This window comes from Corapipo altera, unplaced genomic scaffold, assembly GCF_003945725.1.
Source record: "Corapipo altera isolate COAL_440 unplaced genomic scaffold, ASM394572v1 239, whole genome shotgun sequence".
NCBI lineage: Eukaryota > Metazoa > Chordata > Aves > Passeriformes > Pipridae > Corapipo > Corapipo altera.
The window spans coordinates 2330121-2353970 of NW_020884938.1; the positions used below are offsets into that span (position 1 = coordinate 2330121).

At 45.5% G+C, this 23850-nt stretch overlaps 1 protein-coding gene across 2 annotated transcripts; it reads left to right on the forward strand.

The window, feature by feature from the left end:
- Positions 1-4861: 4861 nt before the first annotated feature.
- On the forward strand, positions 4862-23027 carry YBX3 (Y-box binding protein 3). Of its 2 annotated transcripts, none has more exons than XM_027660742.1 (9): positions 4862-5111; positions 8741-8804; positions 10427-10460; positions 14622-14711; positions 15355-15477; positions 19003-19100; positions 20723-20894; positions 21919-22019; positions 22469-23027. In XM_027660742.1, exons 1-8 carry the CDS (start codon positions 4877-4879, stop codon positions 21982-21984), a joined length of 882 nt encoding a protein of 293 aa, XP_027516543.1. In that variant the 5' UTR covers positions 4862-4876; the 3' UTR covers positions 21985-22019; positions 22469-23027. The 2 variants fall into 2 exon arrangements, with proteins under 2 accessions (XP_027516543.1, XP_027516544.1); XM_027660743.1 differs by having other exon boundaries at positions 19006-19100.
- The last annotated feature ends 823 nt before the right edge of the window (positions 23028-23850 follow it).

A 23850-nucleotide genomic window follows, 5' to 3' on the forward strand; every position in this document is an offset into this window, starting at 1 on the left:
CAGGGAGTGGGACTACACGACCCTCCCATGTAAGTTTTTCTATGATTCTAAAGTGGTGATGGTTGTGAAAAGGAGAGGAAAAGGAAGGATACTGCAAGGGTAAATTGGATCAAACTGGGGCTTACCAAAGAATCCTGTTGAAGTCTCTTCAGAGAACACGTATCCCTCTGGGATATAAACCTTTAAATTAAGCTCAGCCTCCCACAGTGTGTGTGAGGTTGGTTTAATTTAAACCCTCCTAGGGGTTGTGACATGAGAGATCTCTCACTCTCAGCAGGGACAGGCCCAGAATATAAAATACAGGAGTCTTTGTGGTTGCTGGTGACTCAGCTAAGGATGCTCTTCCCACTAAGTGTTACATGTAGCTTGTGATTAAACTGCTTTCCCCTGAGAAAACTTTTCAGTGGAATTAATGCTTCTATTTTCATTGGAAGGGTTTTCTTTGAGAAGTTTTACCTGCTGAAAAAGCTTTAGAGTTTGAAGAAGTTTCAATTAATTTTACATGTGTCAGAAGCCATTTTTCTGTGAAAAATGTCCAACTGCTTCCAATGCGAAGTGGTTGTTTTATTATTTATCTTTCCACTTTTTAATGCATTTTAATTGCATTAATTATACCAACCGTCCCTTCCCCTGTGACATGTTAAAAAGTTACAGATTAAATCTTCTTTATTCCTCATCTTCTACTGCCATCTACTGACTCTTGGCTGAATGGCCTCATCGTTGAACCTTGAATAAATATCTTTGGTGTACTCCATTTAAGAGGTACAAATTTCGATAAAAGCATCATTTCTACTGGCCTTGGAAGGTTTGTTTTCCTCTCCATTTTAAATATTTTTGATTCTCTGTTAGCTTTTCAGCACAGATGTATCATGTTGAGTTATGTGCAAAAAAACCCAAACCAAACAAAACCAAAAACAAACCAGGGCTTTTTGGATCAATGGGGAAGAGAAGGAGCAGGAAGTGTATCAGCATTTCTTCATGTGATGATGCTCCTGTGAGTTCAGAAATTCCTGGGAAAAATTAAGGAAAATCAGCTGTGTAGAACAGGGAAATGGGACTTGCTTTAATAGGAACTGGCTCACTTTTTTCAGGGGAAGGTAACAGAAAACAGAACCTTTCTTCCTCATTGAAAGGTGTTATTGTTTTTTTCCAAGAAATACAATTACAGAAATTGATTTGTGTCTGCAAAATGTTTATGCATTTTCTAATTACAGAATCAGTTCAATCTGCTCTTTGAACTCTTATTGGATCAGTGTGTCCTGTTACAGACAGGTGAAAGCAGCCACCTTGAATATCATCTACCATGTAAAATATTCAGGAACTCTGTTTTCCGCTCAGATTTCTCAGTAGAGCCTGAGGCCCCTGAAGAGATATTTGTAAACCAAAAATTATATTGGTATCCATAAATCATCAAATAGATTTCACTTCTCAGATTTAGAACTCTCATGGTATCCTTTTGCCAGTTCCCAGCACTCCAAATTCACTGGGGTTGGTTTAAATAATGAAATATTTGGAACAATGATGAATTTTAGCTTTTCTGAGCTGTCTTTTGGTATTTGAGCCTTAAGCAGCACATTTCAAGATCTTTTCACTGTTAATGCTACTGTTTTCAAGTATCTGCTGATTATGGGTGGCTGCCTTGAACTTGCTGGTTTTTTTACAAGGCATCTCCTCCGACTCAGGATCTGCAGGAACCACCTCCCTTGCAATAAAATAGGACATAAAATAGCCCCATATAAGAAATTCTGTGCCACATGTCCCAGCTTCAGGCAGGCATCTCATGTCCCACCCAACCTGTGAAAAGAGCAAGTTCCCTGGAAAAGAAATCCATGTGTGTCCAAGGCAGCCACCCATAATCACCAGATACTTGAAAAGAGTGGCATTAATCCCTTTTTGCCTCTGTTCCCCATTGCCAGAACGGAGCTGATAATCCCAGCTGTTGCACGGTGCTGGATAAAATACTCTCATCAGTGCCTGTGATCCGTGGATACATAATGGTAAAAGCCTCACAGGATCCTGAAGAAAGAAGGGAATGAATAATTCTGCACCTAATCTGAGGGTTATGTAATATGCATTCAATAAGTGCACATCAAATGAGGAGGATGAAAGGGACTATTGAAAACCAGCTCGTTTGCTGAAGAAAAAAAAGGCAGGATCCTGTGGGAAGAGGAATATGTGATCATCTCATTAAGAAATATATAATTATCCCTACACTTAAGGGGGCTGAGCTTCAAGTTTAGAAGTAATCTAATTCCTAGTATTTCTTAACTTTTCCTTGTTGAACTTTGCAGCTTTATTATGTTTTGTGGAATGGGTTTCGGTTCAGCAACCACCTCCTCTAAGCTCAAGAGTTGCCCATCCTGACAAGCAGGAAGGCAGGTAAAACCACACTGATAAATTAGGGGCTCCTGGACCACAAAAGCCTTGGTGGAAGAGGATCCAGCCGAGGAATACTCAGGCAAGTTGGACCTGCATAAGTGCACAGGCCTTGATGGGATGCATCCACAAGTGCTGAGGGGAGCTGGCAGATGTCACTGCCAATTTTCTGTCCCAGTACATTGCCACAGCTTGTACACTACACCTTTTTTGTTGTTGTTGTTGAATGGGTTTTTCAGTAAATTCTAAAATTAACTTGAGGAAGAAAAATTAAGGAACAACTTCACTGAAAATAAATCTGATGTATCAAGTGCACGTCAGTGTCTTGATTATGCATTTGACTTAACAAGCCTTCCTCTCAAAATTCATTTGAAAAAGCAATCCTCTTAGAAATTTTCATGTACCCTGAAAATTGAAAATGATACAAAGTAATGAAATGAACATAAGTGGAGGATTAAAATCTATGGGACAAAAAGCGTTTTTTGCTTCTTATGTGTACAGTGGGATGCAATGAGAACTGTAAAAGCAGTAATTTCTGGGCTGTAGAAATTGGTTTAAGTAATAGAACTGGGAGTAGTGAAGCCTGTCTGGGTGGAAAACACCCCTGAATTCCATCTGGTAGGAAAGGATGGACACCAGCAGAGGCAAATAAGAAAAGTGATGTGGGGGGGAAAGTGGAATAAGGATGGGGGGTATGTAAACTGCAAAAGAGAGCAAAAATTGTTTCCAAATACCTTAGAAATCCTTGGGATAAATAAAACTCTCTAACACTGTCTTTTCAGTTTCAGAAAGCAAGGCATTATTTTATTTACAGTGCTGGGTGTGTATGTGGCTGACAAAAATCCTGCCTCCACACAGACACCAATACATCACTTTTTCACCTATTTATACATTTTTGACAAAGCAGTCAATGCTCATTGGTTCTAAGTTACATAATTCCCTTTCGTTAATTAGTATTCTATCCACTATTGGTTATCAATCTCTCATTGCTTATGCTAATTATCTCATATCTTTAGTCTTTTTAGTATCTTTTTCTGACACAAACACTGAGCCTTTGTCAGTCTTCTTCCTTATCTGCTGGTTTCTGCAGAAGGTCCTTGTAGTCCATAAATCCTGTGTTCCAGATGTCCACCTTCATCAATACATCTTTCTCTCCTGGGCTTTTTTTATTGAAGCATATCCAGGTTAACTTTAACAAAACAGTTTTAGTACTTTTCCCGAGCTATGTTCTCACAAAAGTAGTTTATGACAACTTCTTTTGCTATCCGCTGGCTAAAAGCAATTTAAGGCCTAATTAAGATTAATTAAAACAACTAATCCAAAGGTTAACTAAGACCATTAAAAAATTAGAGAAGTTATCTAATTTCCAACACCCCGAGAAGGTGTGGATGTAAAGGGCTGTGATCACACACAGCATATGAGGAGCTTGAAGAGATCATGGAGTCCAACTCCCGGCCCTGAACAGGAGCATTCCCAGGAGTCACACCATGTGCCCTAGGGCAGCAAAGATGGGGAAGAGCCTTGATTTGAAGCCGTGTGAGGACACTGAGGGCACTTGGTGTGTTCAGCTGGAGCAGAGGAGGCTGAGGGGAGACCCCACTGCAGTTCCAACTGCCTGGGGAGGGGCAGAGGAGGGGCAGGGACTGAGCTCTGCTCTGGGGGGACCAGGGACAGCACCCAGGGAATGGCTGGAGCTGTGTCAGGGCAGGGTCAGGTTGGATCTCAGGGAAAGGTTCTTCCCCCAGAGGCTGGTTGGGCACTGACCAGGCTCCCCAGGGCAGTGGGCACAGCCCCAAGGCTGCCAGAGCTCAGTGAGGGTTTGGATGATCCTCTGGGGCACAGGGGATGGGGACGGTCCTGTGCAGGGCTGAGAGTTGGACTGGATGATCCTTGTGGTTCCTTTCCAACTCAGCGCCTTCTGGGATTCTGTGACATGTCTGATATTGCGGTGACCAAAACCGCACACAGTGTTCGAGGTGGGGCCGCACCAGCGCAGAGCGGGGCACGTCGTGTTGTGTCGTGTCGTGTCGGGACATGCGGTGTGGTACCATGTCGGGACATGCAGTGTGGTGTCATGTCGGGACATGCGGTGTGGTACCATGTCGGGACATACAGTGTGGTGTTATGTCGGGACACGCGGTGCCATGTCGGGATAAACGGTGTGGTGCCGTGTCGGGACACGCGGTGAGGTGTCCGGCCATGCGGTGCGGTGTCGGGACACGCCGTGCGGTGCGGTATCGGGACATGCGGTGCGGTGTCGGGACATGCGGTGCGGTATCGGGACATGCGGTGCGGTATCGGGACACGCCGCCCGCCCCGCATCGGGAGCGGCTCCGCTCCCCTCACGCCGCGGGCGCGGCCCCTTTAAATGCTAATGAGGCGGCGCGCGTGCCGGCGCCGGCCCTCGCTGACTGTGTTAAAACTTCGGCGGGGCCATTTTGGGGCCAGTAAGACCCAGCGCGGCCCGAGCCACACGCGCCGCCACCGCCCTGCCGGCACCATGAGCGAGGCGGCGGAGACCAGCGCTGCCAGCACGGCCACCACCACCACCACCAGCGCCCCGGCCGCCGCCAGCAGCACCGCCACTGCCACCGCCGCGCCCGCCGCCACGGACGGCGGTGCCAAGAGCCCCGGCAGCGCCGCCGCGCCGGGCGCGGCTGTGGGCGAGGCGGCCCCCGGCGCTGCCGCCGCCGCCGCCACAACGGCCGCGGCCGAGTCGGAGAAGAAAGTGCTGGGTGAGTCCGAGCTCCCGGCGCACCTGTGGGACGGGCCGGGCCCGGGGAGCGCTCCGCGGGCGCTGTCCCGGTGGGGAGGCGGCCGTGCCTCCCCCGCCCGGGCCGGAGCGCCGGGGTTTGTCGGCGGCCGGGACAGCGAGGGAGGGACAGCCCTGGGGAGCCTCTGCCCGGCACCTGCCGGCGCTGCCCCGCTTGGAAGGGGCTGCTGCGGAACGCTCTGTGTGCCCCTCTTCAGTTTTAAGGTCCCGGCACAACTTTTCCGTCTGTAAAGAATGGGTTTAGTGAGGTTTGCTTCTTTGGGGCTTTTTTTGGGGAGTTTGCGGTGCTTGTTTGGGTTTGTTTGTTTGTTTGTTTGTTTTTTCCCCCAGTTTCTAATTTGTTTTCAGTAAAGAGGCAAAAAACCCAGGCTCCCCAGGGCAGTGGTCACAGCACCAAGGCTGACAGAGTTCAAGACGCCTTTGGATGACACTCTCGGGCACATGGTGTGATTCTTGGGGATGGTCCTGGGCAGGGTTAAGGGTTGGGCTCCATGATCCCCGTGGGTCCCTTCCAACTCGGCGTGTTCTGTGAAAATGCCGTGTTGCCATCTCTCAAAAACAGTGCATAGCAAGTGTGTGTGTTTGTTTGTTTGTTTTTTAATTTGTGATTAAATAAGGTCAACCTGTTGAAAAGGACAAGGGTTGAATCTGTGGAACTAGGGATCTGCTGTTTGTAACTGTGGGACTCCAAGAGGCTGTTTAAAAGCAAAGTTGAAGCTGACTAATAGTCGCAGACTTCACTAAAGAATGACAGCACCTTCTATTCTGAAGGGAAAGACTGAGGTCTTACTGCAGCAGAGAGGAGCCAGGTAAAGGATTTCTCTGGAGTGGAGGTAGGAAGAATTCTGGCAAAACAGAGATTGGAGGCACGGTTTGTGTGATTTCCCCCTGTTACCTGATTTATCAGTAATTAGAGCACAATAATCAGCATATCCATACCTGATGTTGTGTCTGGCTTCTTCTTGCATTAACATGGCTTGTTTCATTTTTGGTAATGTTTTTGTCTTGTCTGCCAGTTGCTTTTGCTCTGAGAAAAGGGGTAGGGGGGAAGTGAATGCACAAATACTTTTCCCGGACTAGCAGGAAAACGAAAACCACCATGGGGATGGTTTTGCACAATGGCCCTTTTGCTACCAAGCTTTTTAGTAGGAATTGTGAGGAAAATGATCACTGATAGTGCTAATTGAAATGGCCTTGCCTTAAAGTCCACCTCAAATATCCCTCTTGATGGTAGTGTAATTATGTTCACTCGACTCTTTTACAAAGATCTCCTTAGAAGCAAATGGCCAGGGCATCTAAGTGACTGACTTCTAGGAATAGGGATAAGGGTTACTCAACTCTCTCTGTTCTGCTGGTCACAGGAAGCTTTGGCTTTCGTTGTTAAAAGGTTATTTTGTCACGGGTGGGAGTGGCTGATGATTGTTTCCTCTGATAGCATCAGAGTACAGCATCTTGTAGCAATATGTGGGCTTTCACTGGTGGGACAGACGTCATCACATCAACCACCTTCTCTGACTCATCAGTTTAACTCCTTGCTGTGTTTTCCTCTGGGCTTGTTCTCCTCCTTGCCCGACTTCCCTGTTGGGACAGCTCAGGCTTTCCAGTGACTGTGCCGTGGCCACGTGGGTGTTCAGAGTCGTGCTGTTGTCCGAGGTTCTTTGGCCCCCCAGTGATACTTAGGGAAGACTGTAAGACCGATGTCTGTAGGGAATAGTGTTTCCTCAGTACTCACCCCTGGTTTCTTGCAACTTGTGCAAAAGTTGCTCTGAAACTGTGAGCACACAGAGAGTGAGTTGTGACTGCCCCTCATTCCCTCAGCTCCCTGACTCCTCTGAGGGGTTTTGCCATGCTTCCTAAGCTTCTCCTCCTCTTCCTAATCTGATTGAAATAGGCCAACAGATTCAAAAGCTGTTTTGCAGGGGAGGGAAAGGATGATGTTGAGGGAATCAGTGGTATTAGCACTGTTTCTTAAAGCAGCTAAAACCTGCCATTGGCACCTGTTTCTGTGCTTCCCTCCTTCTCCTCCTGTGTTAGTGCAGTGAGCTCTTGTAGCCAGAGCCTTTGTGGTAGCAGAAAGCATCTGTATTGTAGTGATGTCCCTATAAATACTGATGCTGAAGATTCTCACTGAGTCAGTGTTAGGCAGTGAAACTTAGGAGGTTTCTATCTCTGTAAACAAGAATTCCTGGGAATGTATATTGTAGTGGGCAGAGCCCTTTTTTCCAGGTGATGTCTCAGTCTTAACATGACTTTGCTTCTTCTAATTAAGAACATTTTCTGCTGAAAAGCACATATTAAAGGAGGCCAAAAACCTCACTTCTAAAAATGGGATGAGAAGAGGCCTGTTATTGGAAGTAATAACAGCAGCAGTACTGCAATGGGTGCTGGTGTCAAACATTCTCATTTGAGGTCTGTGTTCAGAGGGGGTGTGAGAATGGCAAGACTTCATGGGACTAAAGGTCTGTCTGGCTCTGTCATCCTGTCTGGGCATTTAGGGAAGAATGCAGGCATAGAGAGGATGAAGGTGACAATTTACAGTGAGTTCCTGCCTCCAGCAGAGTGGCTTGGACTTCTGAATTGGAGATTCTCTAGACTGTTCTCCCTTTAATTGTCTCCTGCCACCCCCAAAACACAGGTATAAGGTTTTTAGCAAGCAGTCATCTGTAAGTGACTGGATCCTTTTCAAGTAAGTGCTACACAGATTGCTTATATACCTGTGCTCAGGCTGTGTTCAATTGTAGAAGCCAAACCTCTCCTTTTGGTAGAGATCTGAAAAGTACAAGTTTGTTGTGTCCACCCAGTTGCTGAGAGGGAAGGAGGGGTTGAACTGCCTCCATCACTGTTGAGTTCCTCCCACACATTCCTATAGTTGGAGGAACAGGTTTTGCCAGATCCTATAAGACACTGCAGTATGGCTTCTAAGTAGATGCTGTTTCAGTGCTGAGACAGGAGCTTGTCTTGATCCTGGAAGTCAGGGAACATCAAGTTGGACAGTTTGCAGCTGATCTCTAGAAGCAGGAATATTTAAAAAAAGTCTTATGGTGTCTTTATTTGGTTAGAGTAATGCTGACAATGCAAGAAAGAGCTGGGCCAAAACAGGGATGTGCTGCCTTTTCACTTGAGAGACATAGTACTTGATACTGCTTCTTTGGCCAGTTCTGGTTTCCAGGGAAGAAAGAAGGGTAACTCCTGAAGTTACCCTGAAGTGAAAGAAAACACTTTTAAACGGCTTTCTTCGGCTATGTTTCATGTCTGGCTACTGAGCTAAAGAGAACTGATGAATTGCAGTGGGATTGTCAACTTTGCTGCCCCTTTCTGGGATAAGAAATACAAAAAGAGAAGGGATGGATGGCCAGTTCTGGAAATAGAGCTTTGTGCTGTGTGTTAAACTCTTGGCTGGAGAACAGTCTGTTAAAGCACTGTATCTTGCCACTGCATTAGTATAAACTGAGCTGGGAGATGTTCTCTCTCTTTGTTGAGAGAACAGAATAGGTCTGGTGGTGAGTTCCCACGCAAGTATAAAAGTATTTTTGTAACTGTTGTTGTACTTTCTTATGCTTTAGATTAAATTCTTTAACTTTTTCTTTCCAGCCACCAAAGTTCTTGGCACAGTCAAGTGGTTCAATGTCAGAAATGGATACGGCTTTATCAACAGGTATGTTTAGATTGTGATAGACTCGTGGTGCAGATAACGTGCCATGCATTAGTAATTGCAGCAGGGACCTGGGGACCTGACTCCCGGCTCCATGCAGTTGATGGTCAGCTTTGGCCAGGCACTCAACAAGCTTTTTTTTCTTAAACACCCCCCCCCCAGTCAAAGGGAGAAAACAGAAAGGGTCAAACTCATTACAGATTTGGTCTGTTACCAGTTTCTCGTGTTTACTCCTACTACATCTTTAATGAGCTGCATAATCTTTCCTGACTGCCTGGCTGTTTTCTAAACGGCAGGAAGAAGGGAAATACTTCTGGGTAAAGTGTTAACTGGTCAATACACCTCCTGTGGATACACATTGAGATGCTCTGATGGCACCTCATTGAAGATATTCCAGGCCTGGCTTTCATAGAAATTCTCTTTGTCTCTTTTTTTCCCCTTCTCCTCTGAACACGAGCAAAGCTCTGGATGGCATTGATAATCCCCACAGCTGTAGGTAATACCGATCACCCTGCAGCCTTAGGTGCCCAGGACCCCTGCTTCCAAGTTACTGGAGAAAACTCTGGCTTTTAAGGCTGGAATATCTGTGGGGTTGAGGGGCTTAAATGTCTTGTGTGCTTTATGAAGAGTGAAACGCCTGCATGCTGAGCTCTTGCAAAAGACATACCTGGCAAGTTATTTCATTCTGCAAGTCCTTGATGTTACACATCAGGTAGATTTGGGTAGGTGCAGCAGGGGGGAGAAGACCCCCTGTCTCAGTTCTGGTGCAGTGTTGATCTCGGTCCCTGGAGGTTACTAGCCAGTGTTATGTAAGCTTAGAGGAAAAGTCTGAGTTAGGAAATACTCTTAAAATCTTTTATAGCAGTTGACTTAAGAGCCTTCAGCTGGTTATGGTGTAATAACTTGTTAGCTGCCTTCCTAAAGTGAAGCCTGCAATTGCTTCAATCCAGCACAACAAGTTTTAGATGATGCATTATCTTCCCAAGCTCTTTGACCTGCCCGTTGTGTTTGCAGAGAGGGAATGAACAGATGGCAGGGTTTAGGCTCTCCCTTGTTGTATGGGAACACAGAATCAAGGTCTCAGACTTATCTTCATGTTTTGCACGTGGAAGCCTGAACTGTCTGGCCTAATCCGTGTCTGGGTCCTGCTCCCGTGGACTCTCCTAACACCTCTTGTGCACGGTTGCTTTGAGTTTCACTGAAAGGAGATCTCTGTTAACAGCTGCGGTCAGTCCTGCTGATAGTCTTGTTTGACCTCTGGGGTAACAGCTCAGGTTGCATTCCCTGTGCAAGTGTTTTTGAGGAATTAGAATAGCGAAAAACAAGCAGTCCAGTCATTAACTGTGCCCTGTGCAAAAACAAAACATTGAATGTTTGCCAGAAGATTACAGAGAACCTCCTCCTGTCCTCTCATGCTTTTGAAGGCTGGGGAGTCCTTTCTGCTCTCAAGCATATGACCCTACAAGTTCAGAGCAGGGTTTTGGTAGCATAGACTTAGACAGAATGTATGGAATTCAGGGCATGTGCTACAGGCTGAGAGAAGGAGGGTTTCACTTGTAAAGCCAGGAAATTCTATTTAAGTCTCTTAGCCTAAACTCTTACAACTTCTTGTTTTCTGTTCACAGAAATGATACCAAAGAAGATGTGTTTGTTCATCAGGTAAGACAGCAGTGATTGAGCTTAGAGTTGTGTACTATGGTAGGTTTCTAGTGCAACTCCTGCCACAGCCACCCAACCTTGTCCCAGCTTCTCCTTAAAATATTGACTGCAGATACCTCGAATGAATGTGTATGTTTGAATTTTCATGGAGAAATATTAGGTTATGTTTTCCTTTCCTTCTCTCTGGAGTTTAACTGAAGAGTTATTATAACCCTTCATGCTTTCTTTTTGTCTGTTCCAATTTGAGCACTAAAGATGCTTGGAGGGTTTTCTGGTGTGGTTTGTGTTTTTGTTTGGTTGTCTCCTCCTTTGTCTGTAAATACCTCACTGCTTGTTCTCTCCTCCCCGCCATTTCCTCACACTCCTTGTGTCTTTTGTTCCTCCCTCCCCTCCTCATTTGCAGGTTTGTTCTGTCTGCCCTCCCTGGTATTGGGGAGAAAGTGAGCTGGTCTGGCTGTTGACCAGCCAGCGTTGCCATCAGCTGTTGTGCACGAGGCAGCTGCTCCCAGGAAGAAGAGGAGGAAGGCCGTGTGCCAAGTGTGCCCAGGCAGGGAGAGCTGGCCCAGAGGCTTGTCATTGGTTCACTTTCCTTGAGCTGTCAGGAGGCTGTTCTAAGTTTATCCTGGGACTCTCAGGTTGCAGGCAAATGATGGCAAGACAGAGGATGCTGTCTCCATGCTGGTGTAAACTGATTATTGGCTTAGATCTGGTTGTGCATCACTTGCATCATTCACCAGAAAATGAAATAGTGCCCCTAGAGCTGGTCCCACATAAAATGTCTGCAGGCTCACATGATCCTTAAAAGCATGAACTTTCTGTGGCATAAGTGACAGTATTTCCATCAGATGTAACCAGGAAACTTGTACTCAGGGCTGCTCACAGAGGATGAGGATGTGTGCATATATAGTTAGTTGAGTCAACCCTGAGAGTTGGTTTAGTTCCTGTGGCTTCGTGACTAAATAGCCTGTGAGAACTGTTTCTCTGGGTCATAGGGTATAGACTGAAACTGGATAAAGCTGGGAGGGAGTAAGTCCAGTGCCCACAGTGAGTGAAGGTGATGGTGGGAAGTGTGCACAGTGCACATTCCTAGTTCAGCTGGTGGACTTTAGAGCAAGAGCTGTCAATGCATATATTGATTTTTAATGGTAATTTTCCTTTCTTAAAGGACTGGTGCTGTGAGCATGCTGAGACATCAGTGCTCTGATGGGAGGGTGGGAAGAGTTCTGGTAACAGAAACGTGTTCTGGATAGGCAGCACTGTACAACTGCCTTGAAGACAAGTGAGGTCTCTTTGAGAGAGTGAGAGGATATCCTGGAAAATGGCTGTTGTGCTGATGACAGAGGCTACATGGATCAATGTTCTGCTTGGGAAAACTGCCTGCAGAGACCCAAACAGCAAGCTGCTGTTCCCTGTGCTGTTTTGTCTCCTTCACCTGTAGGGCCTGTTCCCCTAAATGTGACCTGGTGGGTGGGTGTGGAGGGGGGATGGAGGCAGGCACTTCCATCTCCTGGGGCTGAGAGTCCTCTCAGAGGACTGAACACAGAGCAAAACTGGCTTTGGTTCAGAAATACCACATCATGTGCAGGCCTGCACCCGACCAGCCCTCCCGGGGTGGGCTGAGCACGGCAGAGTAGATGTTTCTGCAGTGGGATGTTCCTCAGCAGAGCTCTGGGCCCGGGGAGGGAGGCAAATCCCTGCTGTGAGCAAACATCCTGCTCCCGCTCCGGCTCTGCCCCTCCTCCCCGCGCCGGGAGGGGCTGGATTACATGCCTAATCCCTTCAGAATAAGGCTGACCTAGTTGAATGGATCCAGCCTCCTCCCTGCCTCCCCTGCCTGCATCCTCGTGGGGAGGGAACAGGCCGATCTCATGATTGGAATGGGGGTTAATGCTTGGTGTCTGGCTATTGGATGCTATTTATAAACCTAGTACAGATTAAAATGCTTTTCTTTTTAGGGCATGCATGGCTTGCTTTGAGTTAACCCTTTGTCTTGCTGGGGACCCAAGCAGTGTTTTTTGGGAAGGGCAGTTCTTGCTCAGTCTTGCTTGGTTCATGCAAGGTGCTGTCTGGGGCACTGTGGTGTGAGCAGCAGGGATCAGTCGTGGTGGGGTGGAGTGTGCCTTGCAATGTTAACACCATTCCAAGTGTCAGCAGCCAGAGAAGTCCAGTTTAATTAGGTATAGTCTGAATCAACGAGCAGTGGGGAGGAGTTAATCTCTTCTGTTGTAAGGCTCTTTCTTTCTCTTCACTCCGCTGGAGTGTGTTGATCGTGCACCTGTACCTGTTATAACAACCTTTGGCCGTTACTGTGACAGTCCTGGATGTGCATGGCATGTGCTGGTGTGAGCATATGGGAAGAACTCTCTCAAACAAAACCCTGAACTGGCTCTGAAGACTCTTGTAGCTGCCTGTTCATCAGTGTCCCCTTTGGAAAGGAAAGGCTTTGTTGTTGAGCGCTGTCTGTGTTAATATAAAACATCTGTCTTCTGAATCAGAGGAGCTGGAGCCTGCAGGGTGCTGGTAAACAGTAACAGGGAGAACAGTGCTTTCTCCCCTCTGGATACACATGGTAAAAGTCTTTCCATCAAGCTTAGAGCTTAGGCTTGTTAGAGGCTTATTTCAGCAGTGTTTACCTGCAGCTGAAGTTGTAAGTAGTAAAGCTGCATAGTTCCTGCTTGGAATTCTAGGATTTACTCAAAATTGTCCCGATTGCCTTTATAAAACAAACCCCAGCCTAGAGTGTAGCAGCCTCTGTCTCCAGTTGGCAGGTTATGCAATATAACATTTATGGAAAAGCAAACACCTCTGTGTGATTTTTAGAAATGGGGCAGTTGCACTAAAAGGTCAGCAGAAAGCAAACAAAGTTGTCTGAGCTAATGGTGTAAGTCTCTGCTTGCTAAAATAATTCCCCAAAGAATTCACTTGACAGCTCGTTCTGTTTCTGTGTATAAAAAAATCCCCAAACAGCCTCTTGGGTTGTTTTTGCTTTGGTAGTAACAATGTGTACACTCTTACATTCTTCCTGAAGCTGTTCAGGGATGCTGCAGGGTACAGGGGCAGGTGTGGCTACAAGGACACGCTGGCCTATTGCCTGAAACAGAGAGGAGATTGTACTCAGCAGCAAGGAGAACACATTCCCTGAACTAGTCAAGATCAACTTCAAGCTGATTAGATTTTTCCTTCAGTGAGAAATGCTTTTGGGCTGTTGTTGGCTGAAGGAATATTCTACCACACACAGGCAACAACTCCTCTGAGCTGCATTCTGCCTGTTTTCCTTGTACTGCAGATATGCCAACTTTCTTCTCCTTTTGCCCTACATCCCATTTCTTAAGCTGGATTAATGCCCTGTATTTCCATGTGTTTCTGTTTACTGGTTCTGCACCTCCCTCTTCCTGCTGACAAAAGATGCCCAGATCAGGAAACTTAAAGTGAATTGGGCTTTAACAATCCAACATAACTTCAGTTAAAAAATGGCTACTAGATTGGCTTGTACAGTACATGTGTTTTCTCCCCTGGCCTCTCCCAGTTGATGAAGCCTTACCTGATGAACAGACAGTAGGCTTGTCTTGCCTACTTTTATGGAATCCAACCGATTTTTATGGAATTCTGGAAATACTGCACAGAGTAAAAGGCATCTGTAGTTGACAGACTGAAAATCACACCAGGAGGTTTGAGTGTTCCCGTGAGCCTGAGGTTTTGATGCAAACCCATGTTGTTAGTAGTATTAAGCATTCTAATATAACTAATAATGGTGTTATTATTAATAATGGTGTTATTATTTTGGGGGTTTTTCTCTGTAGATGGTCTACAGGTGTCCTAATAACAGGTCACACTTGCTGCTAGAGCTGCCTTGGTGTAGCTTTCAGGAGATGAAACACTCAGTATGAACTGTAATGATTTGGATGTTTAGCTCACTGGACAGAGTGGATCCTGATTTATAAACTCAAAAATAGTGAGAAAAGAGTAAACTTTGACTGAGTATCGGTGGGACTGTAAAATGAGTGACGTGTGTGTTTGAACTGTCTTGGTGTGGTGACTGATCTGGTGTGTAGAGTTGGGACTGTAGCAGAAGGATGCTGCCCTTCCCTCATCGATGTGGTTATGAATTTATAAGGTAAGTAACACACAAAAATAATGATTTTGTATCTTTTTTCTTTAAAGACGGCGATAAAGAAAAACAACCCCCGGAAGTACCTGCGCAGTGTTGGTGATGGAGAGACTGTGGAGTTTGATGTGGTCGAGGGAGAAAAGGTGGGACATTATGGAGTGTGGCCCAACAGAGTGGGGAGTGACACAGAACCTTGCCTGTGTCTCTGGGGTTTTTGTCTGATGTGTTAATCCCCGGGTAGGTGGCATTCCTACAGCTTTTCTATGGGAGAGCTGGTTTTTAAAGGCTTCATCAAGGTGTGTTTCTAGATATGTGTCAAAACTCTACCTCAGCTACACGCCAGTGCTTCTAGAATTTGTAATTTTTACCTGATAGAACATCCAAAGCTTGCAGCCTGCCCAGCAATCATTAACTGAGGCATATATTGCTCTGAAGAGTTTGTTTGGAGTTTGGTAGTTTAATGACTATAAGAACTTCCAAGTTCTTTACACTTCTACTTTTTTGAACATTTTTTGAGGGTGATGGGGGTTTCATGTTTTTGTCTTTAATCAGTTACTTCTTGCTTCCTTCTCCAGACTCAGCCTGATATGATCTTAGGACCTTAACTCATGATCATAACTCTTGGTTATGGGGTTGGGAATAACAAACCTGCTTTTGCACTACGTGGGAGAAGGGAATCGCTGTAGCTTGGAACTTGGGCCAAAAAGCCTCTTTGCTGTTTCATCCTCTCCCTGTAGCTGGTGGTTGTTTTCCCAGCCCCTGGCTGACTGTGTGTTGTGCTCTCAGGGTGCAGAAGCAGCCAATGTCACTGGTCCAGACGGAGTCCCTGTGGAAGGCAGCCGCTACGCCGCCGACCGGCGCCGCTACCGACGGGGCTACTTCGGCCGACGCCGTGGGCCACCTCGGAGTGTGAGTTTAGTTCCTTTAGTGCTGGTCACCCACCTCCTCAGCAGCTGTCCATGAGAGAGAACTACACCTTCAGCACTGGCACATAGTGAGCTGTCAATGATTAACTGAGTTGTGAGTGTTCTTCAGTAACATTCTGGGTTCCTCCAGCCCATCGTTGAGGTTGACACTGATACTTTCTTTTATTTGGTATCTGGTAGCCCTTCCTTGTCATGTTTTTCTAGGATGTGTTAAAAGCATCTCCTTGGGTGTTGGTTTGAAAAGTAAACACAAAGGGCCATGACACCTAAGTGGCTCACCATGCCCTTTACCTGAAGCAAACATATTATATTACTCATAACCCTCCAAGTTATGGTTATGTATGGTTTACTTGGAAAATGGGATTTATTTTAGAAGTTTGTCACTTCTGCATGGCGTGGCAGTAGTTTGACCAGCTGGCTGAAACCTCCCTGTATCATCCCTTCATAGGCCTCTGCCTACAAGTGTTCTGTGTAAAGATAATGATGTTCGGGGTTTTTTTTCCCCCTTTAAACCAGCTCTGCACCACTGTTCATTACATCTGCAAGACTTCCTAAGCATCTTCCCTGCAGGTTTTTGCAGAGGAAGAAGTAAGCATGAGGACCATGACTGTAGTTCTAGCAGTTACTGCTCCTGTCCACATTGTGCTTTTGCTAAATTGGTGCCTAGAATAATCCAACAAACTGGAACATTATTTTTTTGAATAGTTAAGTCCAATCATCACTTGCTGCAGAAATGTGTGAATGATCCAGTATAACAGCCCTGGTGGAAGGCTCTGCCCAGGCAACATAACTTTCCTCTCATTTTGCAGAGCTGACAGCACAGGGGCAAACAGAACAAGTGTTGTTGAATCCTTCCCTAAAGCCTAGTTGTTTATACCAGCTATCATTAGGTGTTTTCTTTAATCCTGCCTCAGTGTACTTGTGCTGAGCTGTGTTCTCTAATGCAAACTTGTGCAGCTAAGAGCCTGGCTTTCATCTCACACTTGGATCCCAGTCCTTGAAGATGTACACAAGGGGAACAAATTGTGATTATCACCTTGTTTTCCTCTGGCTTGCTTATATCTGAGTCCCCAGGCTGATTTGGTGTGGGTACCAGACCTCAGCTGCTGTGTGCCCTGTGCCTGATGCCTTTAGCAATCATATGGCATTTTATAATGGAAAGGATACTGCTCATTCTTTGGGATCACTGACTCTGGAAGAATTACAGCCTTAAAAGCTTAAAAATGATAGTTTACAGAAGGACATTAACCTGTGTGGTCATTGTTTCCCATTGCTTATAAGATTTGTTGGTCCTTCCTTTGGCTTGAGCATCCTCTGAAAGTCATGTCTTGCCATCAATGCATGGACTGCTCCTCTGGATTTGATATTATCTGTTAAAATTTGGAGCAAGTTTTGTTTCATTCGAGGATAGTCTCAGTAACAGGGGCATTGGAGGTTGTGCCTCTCTACTTGAGGAAGTGTTTCCAGCTCTTGGGCACTCTTGAGCTGTGTTTGCTGAAAGTGTATTTACTCTTTCTGCACAGCTGAAGGAAAAGGTTTCAGTGTACCCAGGCCTGCTGTAATTAAAAATCTTCAGGATTTCTAACCTGCCCTTTAGGATGACCTGATGTTTTGTTTGAATGTACAGGTTCAGTTGGAAGGTTTCTGTGGAGGAGATTGAGTGAACACGTGTGTGCTATACATGGGGAGATGCTTTCAAGAAACTTTCCTAATAAATTAATCTCATATACTTACTATCATATGATCAAACAAGACCTCAAAGCTCTGGTTCTGTTTTCTGGTGGAATTACACCTGTTTCAGTGAGTTATGACAGCATAATTGTTTTATTCTGGAGCCATACTTCACTTCTGATCAATGGACAGTGATACTAATGTGACGTGTTCATTGAATTTTTGTGCTGCTATAGAAGTGCAGGAAATTATCAGGGCTTCTGGGCTAAGCAATTCAGTTGCTTTGCTGTTCTGTTTTCAGCTGATTGTTTAAGCCAAAACCATTTAAAATTTTGATATAACAGTATTCAGCTCAAGATGAGGAGGAAAAGGTTTGCAATGTTTTTGAGTGATGCTTCATCAGGTCCAGTCATTCTTTCCATCACTACAGGAGATGGAGTCTTGTAACTGAGATTCCAGCCCAACCCTCTGCAGGGAGGAGTGGACTTGGGCTGTGCCAGTAAAAACATGTAAAAAAACTCCAGTAGTGCCTTTCAAAGAGCTGTGAATGTGATGCTGATTGTCAAGGGCTATGGGAGAGCTTTAGCTAATGAAAAATGTTGAGTGCTCCTCCCTGCAATAAGACTGGTTGATGCTTTTTAAGTTTAATTCAGATTTTCTATACTAATCTCAGCAGCTGACCCTGTCAAATTGTTGAAATTAGGTGGTCTAGCTATTTCTGGGTACAGCACATGAAATATTCCACCTGCCTCTAGACCAAGTCTCTGCTTTATGAGAACTTGAAGAACTATGAAGTGCACTTGAAATTATTAATGCATTTGGAGGGTATTTTATGTAAGATTGTCAGGGTTGATCACTGAAGTTCATTTAATTCCCCAGGATTTCCTGTCATGATCTACAGCACTCCAGGCTTTTTAAATGTTTATCATCATTTTATCTAAAGATAAACCCTCTGCAGGGTTAAAATAGAGCAAAATATGATAGTGGTGTAGAATTGGAAGGAAACCTGTCAAATGTAGACTACTAAAGGCTTTCAGGAGGCTTCTGCTTCCTACTGGATCCAGGTGCAGAAGATGCACTTCTGTTTCTAGATGTCTTGTTAAATTCCTTCCTTTAAAGGGAAGAGTAGTACACTGAGAACTGCAGATCAGGTAACACTTTAAAAGCAGACATTGCTGATGGCTGGCATTTAAAACACAAACCCACCAAACTGACATACAGCTTTATCACTATCAACTTTAACAACCAAAAGGGAGAGAGAACCACTGCATCTCTGAAAGGCTGACAAGACTGAGTGTGTAGAAGAGTATTTGAAGTGATGTAATACAGTTTTCCTGCCTTCAGATTGCTCGGTGGTTTTGTGGGAGTTCTCTGTGGAACAGGGCTTTGTGTAGAATGGAGCTAGAAGGGGTCTCTGGCACGTTTCTTTCTGTTAACTTTCCAAATTGGGAAGTGTCCTGATCAGTAGCTGCCTCTCCATAACACATTCACCCCTTACAGTGCAATGCCATGTCTCGAAACACACTGGAATGTGCACCAGGGAGAACTGTCAAGATCTCTGCCTTTTTTGGCAGGCAGGGAGGAGGCATCATCGGGTAGTTTTTTAGTCTGTTCCTGTGAGGAACAGGGGCAGGCACTGTTGGCTCTTGTGTTGCCCTCCTCTTTGCCCAAATTAAAGCCTTTTGAGAATCTGCTGCTTCTTCTTTACCAGTGCAGGTGTTTCTCTACTGATGCACTGGGTTTGGACTGGCATCCAGGTCATTTGGCTCTATGGTTAATACACTGCCTGTCAAATAAGGTAACAATTCATCTTTGACTGTCTCTTTTCCTTTGGTAGCAGGGTGCTGAGGGAGAAATCAAGGATGGGGTCACAGAAGGAGGACAACTTCAGCAAGTGCACAGGAATCCTACTACCTACCGGCCCCGCTACCGCAGGTTGGTGCCATTTCCTTTGCTCAGAATTCAGGTGCCTGTGTGTCCTACACAGCCTTCTAAGTGCAGGGACACTTGTGCAAGTGGTAGGGACAGTGAGAAGCACTTTAATTACTGGGAGAAAGGTGAGCCACAGAAATAAGGAAACAACTGGAGAATTTGTTAAATGTGCTTATATGTTGTTTGGAGACATATTGGCCAAAGGAGGGCAAAGAATTCATTGTATCCCATTGCTTCTCACAATTGAAATGAAATGCAGGATCCATGTCATTTGCTGGGGCAGGGTGTGCTCTATAACATTTCTTGTGGACTGCAGACAGTAGTTTATGCACATTGAACTCAGTCCTACATGTCACACAAGCTTGGTTTTATGTCCTGGTTCTACTTGTAGGTACAGAGGAAACCTCAGTATTCAGTAAAAGCTGAAGTTGTGTCCTACCTCTGGCATGGGAGCATGTAATCTAATATAGTAGTATATCCTTTGTTAGTGGAGGGTATTGCTGTCAGTCAAGATGTAAATTTTAGGTTCCTTGAGAAACTCCTAAAGGAGAAGGTAACAAAACAGGATTATTGGAGAGTTAAGTCTTGCTAGAGCCTTTGGAGAAAAGGGGTGCTAAAGAGCCTGGAGAACTTCCAGAATAATAAGAAAACTCATAAAATGATTGAAGGGGAACAAATGTGTGAAGAGTGAAGTGACTGAGGACTCAGGCTGAGAGAAAAGACAAGTGAAGGTGGATTACAGAGGTCCTCGGAGCAATGAGTAGCATGGAAAGGATGGCACAATTGTTCTTCTTGTCCTTCTGATAAAAGAATGTGCTATGAGGAGCCTTCAAGTGAAGGCAGTGGGAGACCTGCTGAAAAACAAAGTGAGGTTCATTGAACTATAGGACAGGCAAGGTTAGAAGGGACCTCAAGGTTCCATCTGGTTTGTTCACATCTCTTTGCTCCTCTTGGCCCTGGGGGTGCAGCCCAGGGCCCATTTTGTTTTTGCTGCACTGGAGCTCTGCTGACTCATGCTCAGGTTCCTGACCCAGGGTGCTGGGCAAGCAGTGGATTGCTGGAGCTTTTTCATGCCACAGGATGTTGATGATGTTAAAAGCTTCCATGAGCTTGGGGGAGACTGGTGAAATAACTAAAGAAAACAGCGTTGTGATCTCTCTGGAAAGGCAAACTGTATCTGGCTCTGGAAATCCCCAGCAAGGAAGCCAATGGGAGGCTGGCAGGCAAAGACCCAGGAGTGGCTGACAGGTGAAGTGAGATTCCCAAGGGTTGTACCATTAATTATTAGGCCTGGGCTGGAATACAACCACACTAAGGCTAACATAGCAAATCAGCCTGTATGGCCACTGCTGGCTCGTTTCTTCTCCTAGCCAGCAATTCAAATGGGATAACTACAGCTCTGTTGTAGGATATGCTGATGTATCTTCAGCAGTGAAGAGACACCCACCTTGCTTGTCTTTCCTCTTCAGCTCTGTGCCAGTCAAGCTCCAGAGGGATGGTTTGCTCGCACTGGAGATCGTTTCAGGGTGGAATTGGTTATGGAAGGCTTTGCTGGGCTAAAATTACTGTAGTTTAACCTTCTTGGGCTTCTTTCATGCCTAACACCCGGTTCTGCCCCTCCTCAGAGGGCCCCCTCGCCCACGCCCTGCCCCAGCCACCGGGGAGGCCGAGAACAAGGAGAACCACCACGAGGCCAACGCCATGGGCCAGCAGCCCCTTCGCCGTGGCTACCGCCGGCCCTACAACTACCGGCGCCGGCCCCGTCCTGCCAGCGCTCCAGCTCAGGAGGGCAAAGAGGTAAGGCCAGCAGGCTGCCACAGGGATGGGGCAGCTCTGCTGTGAGGAAAGCCTGGGAGAATTGGGGTTGGTCAGCCTGGAGAAGAGAAGGCCCCGGGGTGACCTGATTGTGGCCACCTGAAGGGAACTTGCAGGAAAGAGAGGGCAAGACTATTTCCAAGGGCCTGGAGTGACAGGATATGGGGGAATGGGTTCAAACTGACAGAGAGCAGGTTCAGGTTGGATATTAGGAAGAAATTCTTCCCTGTGGGGGAGGTGAGGCCCTGGCACAGGTTGCCCAGAGAAGCTGTGGCTGCCCCATCCCTGGAAGTGTCCAAGGCCAGGTTGGATGGGGCTCTGAGCAACCTGGGCTAGTGGAAGGTGTTGCTGCCATGGATTGGAACGAGATGATCTTCAAGGTGCCCTTCCAACCCAAACCCTTCTGTGATTCTATGAGTCTACGTGGCAGAGACTGAGGTTCTGATGGGGTGAATGCTCAAGTCCCTCTGTCCTATATGAGTTTTTGATAAGTGTTTTGTTGGTGTGCTGTGGGTGAGTGGTGACCAGCTCTGAAGTGCTGATTTCCCTGCCTGCTTCTGACCCTCTTGAAGAAAGAGCAGCTTACCTTAAATGGAACTGGCAGTGGGATAGGGATTGCTTCCTCAAACCCTCAGTCTGCCTGTAGTATAAGAGATGGATTTGAAAACTCCAGATCCATTTCCTGAACTGCTCGGACCAGATCATTTCAGGAAACTGTTTGCAAACCAGATTTTACCTAAACGAGGAAAGATTTTCTCATTCTGTGTCTACTTGAGGTGTTCCCCTGACAGAATCTGCTGTGAAATACTCAATTACAGGAAATACACTTAACTTTACAAGATTACAGAAATAAAAATCACAAAAGTGACAAGAAATACACTAATATTTTCCGGGGGTTCATTTTTCTTGATTACTTTAAAAGCTGGGTTATGCTGGCTGTGCCACTGAACAGAGGAAGGGTCTGGAGGTCGGTCTTTGCCTCTAATCAGGGTTTATTGTGTCTCAGACAAAGGTAACTGAACCACCTGCTGAAACTCCTGCTCCAGTGACAGAGCAGGGTGGTGCTGAGTAATGCCCGGCTCCCCAGGCACCTTTACCATCCCTCAGGTAAGGAACATGGATAATTGCTGTTTGCCAGCTGGAGCAGAGTTGTGTGCCTTTCCAGGACTTGGCCTCTGGCCACATGCCCTTATGTATGGCCTGATATTAGTGATAAGTTCTGGGAGTGCTCTGTAGCCAAACCAAGAGCAGTTTGCTGCTTTTCTCTTCTTCCTCTCCTCTTCTCTGTGTCTGTATTTGTCACAGAGTAAGTTTTGCTTTATAACTGATTTTTTTTTTTTTCAGAAAGCTCTATCTGGTCTATATAATTACAGCATCTGCTGCTAATTAATAATATTTCATTTTAGGAAGACCCTGCATATGGACAGGATAAGCCAGTTGTTCTTACCCTGTCTGCTGTAACTCTCTTTTCACCTGACATCTTGCCTAATTCAACGAGAAAATGAAACTTAAACTGCATATTTATTTAGTTTTTTTTTAATGTGGCTCTTCAACAGGTGTCCTAAAATACAGCTCAAAAGTAACACCAAAGAAACACACAAGCAATAAATTGTCAACAGTGATGACGAGAGCGAAGATTTGACCTACGGAAATGCGAAAGAAAACAAAACTTACCAGCAGCTGAGATCCAGGGAACGCCTACAAGAGAGATGCATGAGAGAAAAAAGAGAGCGAGGTTCAGAAAGAACAACCTCCCTAGTTTTCAACAGCAACTGTGGAGCTTTTGTTTTTTCGGGTTTTGTTTTTTTTTTCCTAGAATTTCACTGTTTTGCTAGTAAGGAATTTTTCAATTTTTCGATTTTTCTTTTGGTATCAAACTGAAAAGGGAAAAAAAAGCAACCAAAGAACTAAAAATTGAAACAAAAAATGCTTTTTTTTTTATTGGATGCTGGTGCTAAACCTCCCAAGTGTGATGAGTTGTTTTTTTCTGTGCCAGTCCTGATCACTGCAGGACGTGGGGAGGAGAAACTTCCGCTTTCCTTGTTAAGATCTATTTGAAACTGTGCAGCATTGGGTGACGTTCCTCACAAATAAAAGTGATTTCAGTTACTCAAAGAACCTGTTGGAGTATGGGTTTTAATTTTATTTCTAAAACAATCCATTATTTTGTTGCTCCAGCCTTTCTGTGTGAAAGGGAACTGCCTCTTTGGTGTGTCTTGATGTCTAAAACCATGCTGGGTGATACATGAGCATGGGTAGGTGGATAAACTTCAATCCAAAACAACTTCTGCAAAGAAATTACACAACAAGAGCTATAACCTGCACTGTCCCCTCTGCTCTTCTGGCTCAGATGACATTAAAGCTTGGATTTTCTTGTCACCATCTTGTGGCAGGAGTTTGGGGGACGTGAAGCGAGTTCCCGGAATATTTTTCCTCATCTGTTTTGCTGGGCTTTTGTGTTGTGTAAACAGTAGGATCCAAAGTTTGAGACTCCTCTGCTGAGGAAAGACACACACCCAGTAACTGCCAGGCTTCTGCCCTGAACAATGGCAGTGTGTTTTATTGGCCTCTGCACTCTTCCTTACTTGAAACCAGTAAAATCTCTGTACCTGTGCCATCTTGTGTTAATAAGTAATTTACTGTCTTACTAATAACTTCTGTGCTTTTCTAATGTTCCTCCCTAAAACTCTGCTGCCTTGCAAGTGTTATCAGTCCACTTCAGCTGGAGAATTTCTTCAGATATCTCGTGTCCTTCACTCCCCACTCCACCACTTCTCACGTTCCTGCCTTGCAGCTGCTGTTGGCCAAACCTTAGATAATGTATTTGTTTCCCTAAAACACCCCTTTCTGTTCTTAGCTGGGCAATCTTTGTCCAGGCTTTACTGAACAACACTTGATGTAAACCCCTTGGTCTGAGCAAGGCTGTAACTGTGCACAT

What these genes read in the sequence shown, in the direction of transcription:
- YBX3 (XM_027660742.1), top strand. Translation starts at nt 4,877, where the DNA reads ATGAGCGAGGCGGCGGAGACCAGCGCTGCCAGCACGGCCACCACCACC. An exon ending in AAGATGTGTTTGTTCATCAG is followed by an intron (nt 10,461 to 14,621) that starts GTAAGACAGCAG and finishes TTTTCTTTAAAG; the next exon opens with ACGGCGATAAAGAAAAACAA. An exon ending in TACCGGCCCCGCTACCGCAG is followed by an intron (nt 19,101 to 20,722) that starts GTTGGTGCCATT and finishes GCCCCTCCTCAG; the next exon opens with AGGGCCCCCTCGCCCACGCC.